Source organism: Lepidochelys olivacea (genome assembly GCF_965140295.1).
Source record: "Lepidochelys olivacea isolate rLepOli2 genome assembly, chromosome: 3".
NCBI classification, from domain to species: Eukaryota; Metazoa; Chordata; order Testudines; family Cheloniidae; genus Lepidochelys; species Lepidochelys olivacea.
In genome coordinates, this window is record NC_140413.1 from 21,561,216 (window position 1) to 21,573,990 (window position 12,775).

Consider the following 12,775-nt stretch of genomic DNA (forward strand, 5'->3'; position numbering starts at 1 on the left):
TCCGCTTGTATGTTCTGTTGCCTTCTACCACCCCTTGTATGTCTTGTCTATTTAGGCCCCCAATTCTGCCATCATGCTTGCACTTAGCTTTACTGCTAGGGGCATCATTTCAGAACTGTTATGGAAGGGGGAGAAGGAGGCCAAAGTTGTGTCAGTATATAGAACATTATATATGATTATATCATATCCTGCAAAGTCTGGGCAGGATAGAGTGGACGATATATTGGCGCATATAGACCCCGGACAAGTCTGTGGGGGGGACCAAGGTCTGGTGGCAGGCAATTGCCTCCCTTGTCCCATAACAAATGATGCCCTGTTTACTACTATGATAGTCCCACTGATATCAATGGAATGACTCATGGTAAAGTTTAAGCATTTCTCTAATGTTGCAGGGTCGGAGCCTTGGATTGTAAACTCTTCTGGGCAGGGATTGTCTTTTACTCAGTGTAATTATAGAAGGCTGAGCATGGTGGGGCCCCTGGGTGCTACCAAAATTCAATTAATAACAATATTGAGAGAGCCAAAATGTCCTAGGGACATTCATTTTGAAACTTTTAATTCAAAAACTCGAAAGTCGCTTCAGATAATGCATCTGCCTGAATTTCCCTGCCAATCCTTGTGGTTTTAGGATCGCAATTTCCTAATTAAAAATAAATAAATAAATAAATGAAATTCTCTCCCCTGTTACTGTGGGAGAGATTTGCCCAAATAACAGGGAAACTGCACCTGGGAAACAATGACGATGAATCTGACCATACGCAAAGTGCTGTCAAAGGCACAAAGTTAACAAACTGCAAACAAAAATATCATTCCCCTCTCTAATCTCTTTCCGTTATAGTAATCTTAGCTGTTATTTCTGACAATATGAAAAAAGCCCAAAAATCAGTGTGATTTTTTTTTCTGGGCGGGTGGATAGCCCTTTAAGAACTCTGATTCAGTAACCCTTGTAGTTAAACTAGTGTTTTGATCCCAATACATAGAAGTCAGTTGCTATCTTAATATACAAGAATGTTGACTAGCTGCTAGATTTCATCTAGACAAAAGAGTTGTTCCATGGACTGAGGAAGCTGGAATAATGGTAGATGGTTTGTCGAAACATTTTCCTGTTCTTATTGTTGTGGGTGGGGAGAGGGAGAACAGATTGCTTTATGAATCTGCAATATAGAGATGTGTCTAAGGATTTGTTACCAGAAACAGAACTTAGTCAAAACTACCAGCCTGCTGAACTGTTGACTAACTCTTACTGCTGCAATCTGAGTGAGTAAGCATTTGGGGAGTGTTGTCTCTAATGTAAATCCAGATTTAAAACAAAACAGATTTTACTGTCAGATGTCCCTTACTCAGCATTGTTGGCTGCCACTGATGGAGAAGACACTCCAAATAACAGCCATAATTTATATGTGAGCGAAGCAATCTTTTGTGCAAACATCTAAGCAGTATGGGCAAAATTCTGTTTTCTTACATCAGGACAACCCTGGTAAAGTCAATTCACTAGTGTAACTGAGAACAGAATTTGGCTTGATTTTAAAATGAGTCTTTGCCAGTGTTTAGAGGGAAAAAAAGGGAATTTGGACAAGACAGAATACCACATAAAGCATATAACATTAGGTACCTAGGGTGAAATCCTGGCCTCAATGAAGTCAGTGGGCCTAGGATCATGTTCCTTTTCAACACGATCTGTAAAGAGGGGTGGGTGAGAAATTGGGCTAGTGTGCTTGGGGTTTTTTTTGTTTTTTTTTAAATGATTTATAAAGAAACCTCAGTCTTTTTGTTTAAAAAAAAATTCAACTTGGTTTTTACATTAGAAATTATGTCTTGTCTACTCTGGAAAACTCTCATCAGTATCTAAAGAACTAGTTCAATTATGACATCACATTAAAGCACACAGGGAAACCTGACATGTTGAGAGGGGGAGGGATTTGTAGTTAGATTATTTAAAACTATTTCTTTTCTGTTTTTTTTTAAAGCACATTTAAAACTCTAATACCTAATGAACACTTGGAAGCCTGCCTGTAACAATTGAGGCGTGAGAATTTATAATGAACATCTCTGAGCCTCAAGAAATTCTCAGACAAATCCAGGGAAGACCGGATTTGTCATTCCTGTTATTTTTAAGGGTAAAAACAAGGAGGAAAACAAAATTAATTCAAAAGAAACTCAATTTTTTACACATACACCCCCTTTTTTATTTCACTTTTAAAAAACAGGCAGGGAAGGAAAAACAGGGAGATGCGTGTTCAAATAATATTTAGTGCTATTGATTACAAAAGCACCACTTGGTGGACCAAATTCCTTTTTGGTGGTAGTGTAAAGCTAGAGTTACACTAACAGTGTCAGTGGAATTACTGTAGATGTACACTGGTGAAATAGGAAAACATCCCCATCTCTGTGCATAGTGTTTTATTTTCCAGCCAGTGATACTACACTGTCTGTTTTGTTGAACACAAAGTTTGGCCCTTATAAAATGTCTTGCTTTCTACCAGTGAACAAAGGGTGTAATGGGATGCTGGCATTCCCTCTTCAAAACTATTGTAGATAATTTGGGGTAGCTTCTCAGATATGGAACCAGGTGGGAGATAATACTGTGGATCTTAAAATGGCAGAAGAAGAAAACAAGTTGGAGTGGGATTAAATGAGCATATTGATTGTGTTCTTGTCTAACTTTTTAAGCATTTTGGAAAATGTGTATGTTAAAGCATCTGCCAAATAATTTTAATTTTGTCTTGTGCAAAACATTACCTTTGTTCTTACCAAGCCAGGTGTCGCTGCTCAGTAACATTTCCTTGATCTGTTGGACTTTACCATTTCCAAACAGTTTCATCTTTGTTTCTTTTTCTCTTTCAACAAACATAGTTATAGGTGCATTATCTGAGTACTGTACACAATCTTAAATTATGAACATTTTGACACTAAAATATTGTTAATTGTTTTATATTAAACTTTCTTAATTTGTTTTGGCAAACTGAGATAAAGCTGCTCATGGTCTCATTAATATAGCTTTCTTTTGCTTATGACATGATCCCTTTTTCATTAACTCTTAGGACAGTGGGTAATCTTTCACTCTATACACTCTTATCTGAAATGTCATTACTGCTACCATCTGGGTCTTTGCCTACTTAGCATTTACTTGGTAAAATTCTTCTTTGTATAATACTTGTGCTTTTCTTTCTTTTTTTAAAGTTACGTTGAAAAACTAATCATGCTATTTCTAGCATCATCTTTGGATGCTTACCCTCACGGTATTGCTGGTTTCTGTACAGCACTTTGGCATAATTGAAAAGTGTTATCGAAATGAATTTCAAATGTAGGGCTAGATCCTCCGCTGATGTAATTTGGTATATCTCTATGGCAGTCAGGGGAGCTACCGCAATTTACACCAGCTGAGGATTTACTCCAGGTTTTTTTTTTTATGCATTGTGCGTACACATAGTGATTCTGTGTACACATTGTGCGTACACATAGCCATTCTTTTTCTCCCTTCTGAAATACAGTGACTTACTTAGGGCTTGTTTAGATTTGAAAAACTGCAGTAGCACAACTTAAGCGCTTCACTGTAGACACTCACTACAGCAGTGGTCCTCACACTTTTTCCATTGCGCCCCGCCCCTTACCCATAATGCAACCTGTCCGCCCCCACTCCCCCGAGCTGCAGCTGAGAGTGGAGCCGGGGCTGGGGACTGAGTGGTGCTCCCTCCCTGGCCTTTGTGGAGGCTGGTCCAGGCCCCGCCGCCTCCTCCCCCCAAAAATATGTCCCTGCGCCCCGCGAGGGAGGCACATGCCCCACAGTTTGGGGACCAGTGCACTACAGTGATGGGAGAGAGTCTCCCATTGGCATAGTTAATCCACCTCCCCGAGAGGCAGCAGCTAGGTCAACTGAAGAATTCGTCCATCGACCTAGCACTGTCTACACTAGGGGTTAGGTTGGCTTAACTGTGTTGATTTTTCACACTCCAGAGCAAGGTAGCTGGGTTGACTTAACTTTTGAGTGTAACCTGGCTTTAGAATTTTTGCGTGTTGACCTACACGTAGGTACAGCCTTTCTGGGACTATCCGAACAGCCGGAACATAGTGCCTTGGTGTATACTCTGGGATTTGTAATGTTAATGAAAATACTGTACTGTACTACACGACTTAGTGTACTGCTTTTCCCAAAACCTCCCTCCATTAATCCTTAACCATACTCCACCACAAAACAATAAAGAAGGATCTTGAGAGCACTATCATATTCACATTAGAGAAAGGAAGCTCATTGGCTAGGGCACTTATCTAGGACTCAGGACATCCAAATTCAATTCCCTTCTCTGCCACAGACTTCATGTGTGACATGGGCAAGTCACTTAGTCTCCCTGTGCCTCCCTAAGGATAAAATCGGGAGAATACCTCGTAGGGGTGTTGGGAGGGTAAAGACTGAGAGGCACTCAGATACTACATTAATGGGGCCATATAAGTACCTAAAGTAAATAGCTGTCTGCTACTTAATCTGTCTAAAATATCTTGCACTTGCCTTTTGTCTTAATGGATAGGAGATCAAAGTACAAATTACTGTTGACCTATCACTCAAAGGTAGACACATCTGAGGTAACAACTGTTTAACTAAGCACAGCAACAGTGTACAATGATTAGAACAGGAAGATGAATGATACTCTTTTTGGAAAGTGAATTGGAACATCTTTCATGTCAGATGGATGCCTGGTATCCTCACTGCTCCTATTTGCTTTTGAAATGGTGCCGTAGTAACTGAAGATGGTCACTGTGGTTCTGTTTGGAAGACGAGTTTCTTTTACCTGGCAATAAACAATTTATATTAATAATATCTAGCATCAGCCCAGCTAAAGTTTGAATCAATTTCTGATTAGCTGGTAGTTCTCAATGCTCTTCTTCATCTTAGCTGCCTCGTTCACTTTATGAGCTTCAGCACAATTCCAGTGATCTGAAGAAACCTCTGAAGCACGTAAAGCGATCAGTGTAATAAGAGGGAGGGAGACACTTGGAAAGAAGCAAAAAGAACTATGAAATGTGACCTGTTTCCAAACACGTGGCCATACTGGATAGCAAATACTTAAAACAGAGGCCAAGTTTGCAAGTCCCAGACACAGCTGTTGTTTTAAAATCTACCAAGTAATGTGTAATCCAGTTCTTCTGCAGGCCCAAGTTCTATCAAAACACTAACTTGTCAGTAGGTCTGGCTTTATGATTTGTGGACCCTGTGTAAAGGCAGGGCCCCAAGCTGTCAGAAAGGGAATGGGCTGGCTGATGAACTGCAGAGTTGAGGCTTTGTCTTCATTGCCGAAAGGGAGGGTGTGTATGTCTGGTCTACAATAGAAAATTAAATCAGCTCAGCTTGAAAAATCCATATACCCACATCCAAGCCAACCTAACCCTTGGTGTAGAGAGTGCTAGGCTGACGGAAGAATTTTTCTGTTGACCTAGTTACTGCCTTTTGGAGAGGTGGATTAAATACAGTGAGGGGAAAATCCCTCCCATCACTGGAGTGAGTGTCTACACTGAAGCACTACCGTGGTGCAGCTGCACAGTTTAAAGTGTAGACACAGCCTGTGTGTGTGTTTTACAGTGAGATAACTATTGCACAATAGCTATGTCACTGAAAAATCTTAATAGAGACAAGGCACTGTAGTTTTTACTGCCAGGTAGCTAGCACTCCCCACCCGTGGTTGACCTTGCCTAGTTGCCATGGTAGAACTACAGTGCATTGCCTCCATTAGGACTTTACAGTAGGATAGCTGATGCACGTTAGTTATCCTATGGTAATAACACACTTTTTTTTATCTGTAAAGACAAAACCTTAGAATCTGAATCTCTCTTTGGCTCTCAAGCACATGTTCACATTGTGTCTCAGGCTGTCCCTGCTTTCAAGCAGATTCCTGTTTTTCCTATCAGTGTTCCTTATTCCCTCCTTACTCAGGCAGAACTCTCCAGGTGAAATGCTGGCCCCTTGAAGTTAGTGGCAAAGCTCCCATTGACTTCAGTGAGGCCAGGATTTAACCTTCAGCTGTTACTGTGGACTTTGCCTGAGTATGCAGTGTTGCATAGGTCTCGTGAATTTTAGCCAGATGCAGCTCTGCTTATAACTCGAGGTGCAAAATCCAGGGCTCCTATTCTCCTGGCCCAGAATATGAGTAACTGTCACTGTAGTTGTAGAATAAATAATTTAAGTTAGCTCAAATTTGGTTAAAGAAATATGTGTTATAAAGAAAGACCTTGAAAGTAAAGAGTTATAAAGCGAGAAGGAATGAAGTAGGGAGGTTGTCTGGTCCAAAGAATCACTGATGAAATAAGGGGAAATTTCTAAAAAGAAGGACTCTGACTGATAGGGGTGACTGCAGAGGCTTTAAATAAGACAAAGAGAATTTGTTGTAAAAAGAGCCATCGTGGGCTTTCCCACCCCACATACCAGCATTATCTCCAACACTGGGGCCTATGTGAATGCGGGTGCAAAGGAAAAACTATTGGTCAAGAAGAACGAGGGGAAGAGATAGGGAGGAAAGGGCTTAGGGAGAAACGCTGTTGTAAATTGTATCTGGTTTAAGACTGGAAATAAAAGTGAACTGTCTCAAATTGTTTTTTAGCTGAAGTCAGTAATTGGCAATGACATTGCCTGTTTAAGGGGTATAAAAAGTAAACTCTTAAAAGGTTCATTACTAATACCTGCTTGAACATGTTGGAGCCAGCCACTATGGGTCTAAGCACCACTGGGCTTAGCCCTTTTGCAAGTATCTTGATCAAAGTCTTATAAATGTTTTGCTACTGTTTGGATGCAGTAAATTGCTTGTTGTTTATTGCTTATTTTTTGGGCTTTTTAAGCATGTTTAGAGCAATTGTATAAATACCATTCAGGCTTTGGATTTAATAAAGGAATTTATGGTTAAATTAGTGTCATGATAATATCCTGCATAATAATAATAAATATTTCCAACAGTAATCAATGGAAGTTATGTGTATACCAGAGAGGAGGACAGGGCCTAGAGGTCCAGTCCCGTAATTCACTGTGGCAACAAACAACCTTTGCAGCAATAATGTTGGTTGCTTTGGCCCCCGTGGTGTATGTTTAAAAAAAAAAAAAAGTATTCTAAGATATCTGAGGGTTCAAAGCAGGCAATGCCACAGAGGCTGAGGCTGATGGTCCTTTCTCCATCTCATCTGTGGGTGGAGCATGCTGAAGGTGAGCAAATAGCAGGAAGTTCATTTGTGCACGTTTAGGTGATGTGGCCGTGAAAATCTGTAGACCTGCTTGTGGTGATTTGCATGCTATGAAAAGTGGTTTTGCTTTGGTTAATTGGAGTTGCTGTTCCTTGCAAAGGGGCAGGCATTTTAAACAGAGTAATACAAAGTACAATAGAAGGTATTTCTCAGTAGAATAGAGGATGATTAACCTTTTCACAGATAATCTCAAATAGTATAAAGTAGAAATTTAAATGTAATAGATATTTAAAGGGGGCTTAGGTGCTTCTGAAATGGGAGTTAGGTGCTGATCTGCATCTTTACGCACCTAAATACCTTTGAAAATATGACCCTTCGGCTAAAATCCTGTGGAGGTTAGTTAGCAACATATTGGAGAAGTTTCTTTTGGCTGCAGCAAATTTCAAGTTTGCGATTAAAAATGAATGCAAAATACTTTTCAGTCTTGATGCTAAAGTGTATGGGTTTTGCAGTGTATCTTGTTAAGCTGAGTATAGTCAGTGCTGCTTTAAATACTTAAATGTTACACAAGCAACATTTGTTATTTCTTTCACAGCATAGTTGGTGGTGTCATATTTTCACTAGATAGCAATGGTTTAAGGACCAAATTTAATTCCAGCTCCAAAGCCTATTAAAATGGGAGTCTTTTCATTGAATTCAGTGGACCTTGGATCAAGTGTTCTTTGAGGCAATCTATAAAGGTGTTCCTGTCAGTGCTGTCTATATTTGAATCAACATTTTGTTTTTGTTCTTAGGGAAGTTCAGAATGCTCACACAGGGATAGACTTGTCAGTGCCAGAGTACCAGGAAATCCGTGGGAAGATGATGTCTGGCCATGTGGAATATCACATTGTAGCTGTTACCCGACTGGCTGCATTCAAATCAGGAAAGCACAAACCTGAAGATGTGGTTCAGTTTATGGTAAGTAGTTAATCATTGCTGTGTTTGATAAAGAAATCTTTTGGGTTTTTTTCCTCTATCAGCGTTTATTGTTTTTATTCTGTTGTAACATTACATGTTTGATCATATTCATAATCTTCAATATGACAGTCTGGGCTGTTACCAAAATAACAATACTTTGCATCTATAATTGTGCTTTTCAGCCAAACATTTCAAAGCACTTTACAAAAGTAGATGAATATTGTCTCCACATAAGACATGGAGCACAGAGATTTCCTACCCTATCTTCAACATCTTCTGAGGCTACCTATGCTCCCCAAGCTGTTCTCGCTAAGTAATAATGTGATTTATTGAATTTAATATGTACTCTTCAGTGAGATTGGTCTAATTCCCTGTTTATTGTTAGTCATCCTGGCATTTCACCTTTCCTGGGGAAGTCATAAAGTAAAGCTGATTTATAGGAATGGAATTTTATCCCATCAAATATTTTTTGCTCAGTTTTCCTCCGACTTTGTTGGAAAATAGTTTGAGCATGTGGAAGTAATTTTAAACCCTGAGTTTATAGGGTGGTAAGGTATATGCTTCACGTTTGGTTTACTGTTATTATTTGTATTACCATAGCACCTTGGACTTAGTCGTAGACTAGGACTCCATTGTGCTAGGTACTGTACAAACACAGAACAAAAAGATGGTCCCTGCCCCACGGAGCTGACAATCTAAGTATAGAACAGGCAGAGGAGTAAAATGAGACATTATTGGTCAGTATGACAGGCAGTGATCTCAGCACACCAGCAGCCTAACCATTGTCAAATTTTTTTGTAGACATCATGGCAAAGAAGAGTTTTGAGAAGGTTTTGAAGAAGGATAATGAGGTGGATTTGTGCAAGTTTGTGGGGAGCACCTCCCAAAAATGAGGGGCAGCATAGGACAAAGCATGAAGGTGCTAATTTGAAAATGTAACAAGTGGGCAGTGGAGGCTGGATCATGGGCCTATCAGAGTCAGGAGTCGACCTTTTGACAGTGAATGAGAGATGATAGGTAGGGTGGGGATAAGCTGTGAAGGGCCTTGAAAGTGAAAGTTTATGTTTGATGTAACAGAGAAGGGGGAAGCCAGTGGAGGGAATTATTTTGGGGAAGTTTGGCCTTCATTATATAGGACGTCAGACTAGATTATCACAGTGGTCCTTTCTGGTCATGGAATCTATGAATCTGTGATTCAGGGAGATGGTGACATGAACAAAATGATGGGATAGGAAAATGATCTTTGCAGCAGCATTCTGAATAGACATGAGCAGGGCAAGATTGCATTTGTCTAGTCCAGAGAGGCGTAATCAAGACATGAGATGATAAAAGCCTGGATGAAAGTTTTAGCTGTGTGGATGGATAGGAAAGACTGCATGTTTTTGAGTTAGCTGATGTATTCAACAAAGAGAGTATTATCTGTAGTTAGTCAATTGAACTGATTATTTCTGGTCATCATGTCCTTCAAGGTTTTCGAAATAGTAGAGCTCATCCTCACACACTGAGTTTTTATTCAGAGGTTGGAAGAGGAAAACAAGCTTTCCTGATTTTTCAACTCCCAACTAGTTTCCTAACTATGAATGAACAAGTCATTGAACTGAACTAGTTGAATAAACTGAAATGAAGAAAATAGTTTGTCTAAACCTGCAAAAGAGGCTACTGCAGACAAAAGCTGGTTTCACACTTCATAAGAATGTAAGAACAGCCATAGTGGATCAGACAAATGGTCCATCTAGCTTAGTATCCTGTCTTCTGACAGTGGCCAATACCAGACGCTTCAGAGGGAATGAACAGAACAGACAATTATCAAGATATCCATCCCCTGTCGTCCAGTCCCAGCTTCTGGCAATCAGAGGCTAGGGACACCCAGAGCATGGGGTTGCATCTCTGACCATCTTGGCCAATGCCTATTGATAGACCTATCCTCCATGAAATTATGTAATTCTTTGTTGAACCCCATTATAGTTTTGGCCTTCACAACATGCCCTAGCAAAGCATTCCACAGGTTGACTATGCATTGTGTGAAGAAGTACTCCCTTTTGTTAGTTTTAAACCTGCTGCCTATTAATTTCATTGGGTGACCCCTGGTTCTCGTGTTATTCTAAGTTATAAATAACACTTCCTTATGTGCTTTCTCTACACCATTCATGATTTTATAGACCTCTATCATATCCTATTTTAGTAATCTCTTTTCCAAGCTGAAAATTCCCAGTCTTTTAAATCTCCCCTCATATAGAAGTTGTTCCATACCCGTAATCATTTTTGTTGCCCTTCTCTGTATCTTTTCCAGTTCTACTGTATCTTTTTCTCCATCCTAATCTAGAGAAAGGTCCGAGTTGAAGATGACACGCAAGTTATGGGCCTGACTGGCAGGTAGGATGGTGTTGATATTATTACTGATTGAGAAAAGAAGTAGCAGACGGGGCTTTTGAGGGGCCGGGGAGATTAAGAACTCTGTTTTAGCCTTGTTGAAATTGAACTGGCTACTAGGCATTCACAAAGAGATGTCAGAGAGACCGGCCAAGAAAGAGAGAGGCCTGGAGTAGAAAGGCAGATCTGTGAATTGTCAGCATAGAGATGGTAGTTGAATGTGTGTTTGCGGATGAGAGTGCCCAGAGATAAGGTGTAGGTGGAGAAGAGAAGGGGACCAAGGACAGAGTCCTGTGGAGCCCACACAGAAAGTTGGCAGGTGGATGAGGAGGATCATCTGAACAACATGCAGAAGGAGCAATTAGGATGGAGAGGACAAAATCATAGGAACCAAGGGAGGACAGAATTTCAAGAAGAGGAAGGTGGTCTGTGGTGTCAAAGGTGGCTGACAGATCAAGGAGGATGAGGATGGAATATTTGTTCTGAGCTTTGGCTATCAGGAGGTCATTAGAGACTTTGGAGGCCGCGGTTTCAGCAGAGTGAAAAGCCTGGAAGCCAGATCGGAGAGGGTCTAGGGTGGAATTGGAGAAGAGGAATTGCAGACAACAATTACAAGCAGTGTATTCAATGAGCTTAGAGATGAAAGAGAGAAGGCAGATGGGGCAGCAGCAGGAGAGGCAAGTGGAGTCAAGGATAAGTTTTTTGTTTTTTGTTTAAAATGGGAGCAACTAAAGCATGCTTGTGTTCTGAGGGGAAAGGGCTAGAGAAGAGGGAGCAGTTAAGCAGAAGAGTAAGGGAGGGGGCTGAGAGTGGGTGCAAGGGAGATCTGGGAATGGGATAGGATCACTCTGACAAGTGGAGGGGGTTACAGGAGGAGAGCATATGAGAAAATTCTGCATCTGATCAGAGGGAAGGTGAAGAGAGTTGTAGGAGGGGATGGGAGAAATGGAGGCGAGCCAAAGGGCAGAGGAAGGTCCCATTGTATGTTGTCAGTTTTCTCTTGGCAGAAAATGTTGAGATCCTGTGAGAGGGAGAAGAAGAGGCTGGAGGAGGGAAGGGTTTGAGAAATGAGTCAAAGGCAGTGAACAGCAGCCAGGATTGCAGGCGTGATATTCATTTGAGTTGGAGAAGTAGAGTTGCTTTGCTCAGAAGGTGGCAGAACTGAAAGAGACGAATGAATTAGTCATAGAGGAAGTCAGCTGGTTTCAGGATTTCTGCCAGAGATGCTCTGCAGTGCGAGAGCAGAAGCAGAGGAAACAGATGTAAGGGGTTGGCAGGGAAGACCTGGTGTAACGCCGTCCGACCCTGGTCATCGGTGGGCGGGATCGAATCTGGGATCTCTGGAGCTAAATGCATGAGCCTCTACTGCATGAGCTAAAAGTTATATGGCTGTTAGCTCAGGCTGTAGAGCAGTCTCATTAATATCTCTCTCTAAATGGCCTTGGTGCCACTAGAGGGGACAGAACACCACACCCAGGAGATGTGCGGGTTACACTTGCAATGGCAGAGAGAGGCAAAAGAATCAAGGGTGGAGGAGAATGAAGCATGGAGAGGATCAATAATGATATCAGTGGAAGAGACTAGGGAGGGAGGGCTGAGAGCAAATGAGAAGTCATCAACACTGATGGACTGGAAGGCACAGAAAGGCTGAGTGACAGAGTGTGAGGGAAGGGGCTGATGGGAGATGTTGAAAGAGATTAGGTGATGGTCAGAGAGGGGCACCTTAGCAAAAGAGGGCAGAGACTGGTGAAGACCAAGTTGAGTGAAGAGCCCTTTTTGTGAGTGAGAGAGCTGAACAAGAACTACAGGTCAAATTAAGAGATGGGGTCGAGGAAACATACAGCTACGGGGTTGGATGGGTCATCAGCATGCGGTTGAAGTCACCAAGGATGAGTGTGGGAGATTGTGAGGAGAGGGAGAGAGAGAGCAAGGAATCAAAATCAGAGAAGAAGGATGATGAGGAGGAGTTGGGCAATGGTAGATGACATGGAGGAGCAGAGGAACAGTGAGAAAGAGGAAGAAGGAAGGTTTGGAAGCAGCAGGAACAGGAGAGGAGAAAGCCCTACAGCCCCACCACAGTCTGATTTAAGATGGGGACTGTGAGAGAAGAAGAGGCCTCTATAAGAGAGGGCAGCTGCAGTGTCAGATGGAGGGATCCAGGTCTCTGTGAGAACCAGGAGCTGGAGGGAGGGAGATATGAAGAGATGCTGGATGGTTATGATTTTTTTAGCGATGGAATGGGCAAAGGGGTGGAGGTGGTGGCGGCATGTGGAACAGAGATGTCAAT

General features: G+C 41.5%; 1 protein-coding gene across 1 annotated transcript in view; it reads left to right on the plus strand.

Annotated features, from left to right (window-relative positions):
- The window catches only part of HS1BP3 (HCLS1 binding protein 3), a 78,209-nt gene that overhangs the window by 2,831 nt on the left and 62,603 nt on the right, over positions 1 to 12,775 (plus strand). The window contains exon 2 of the mRNA XM_084622619.1: positions 7,953 to 8,118. Within this exon, the coding sequence (XP_084478745.1) occupies positions 7,953 to 8,118 (166 nt within the window). The remainder of the gene's footprint in view (positions 1 to 7,952; positions 8,119 to 12,775) is intronic.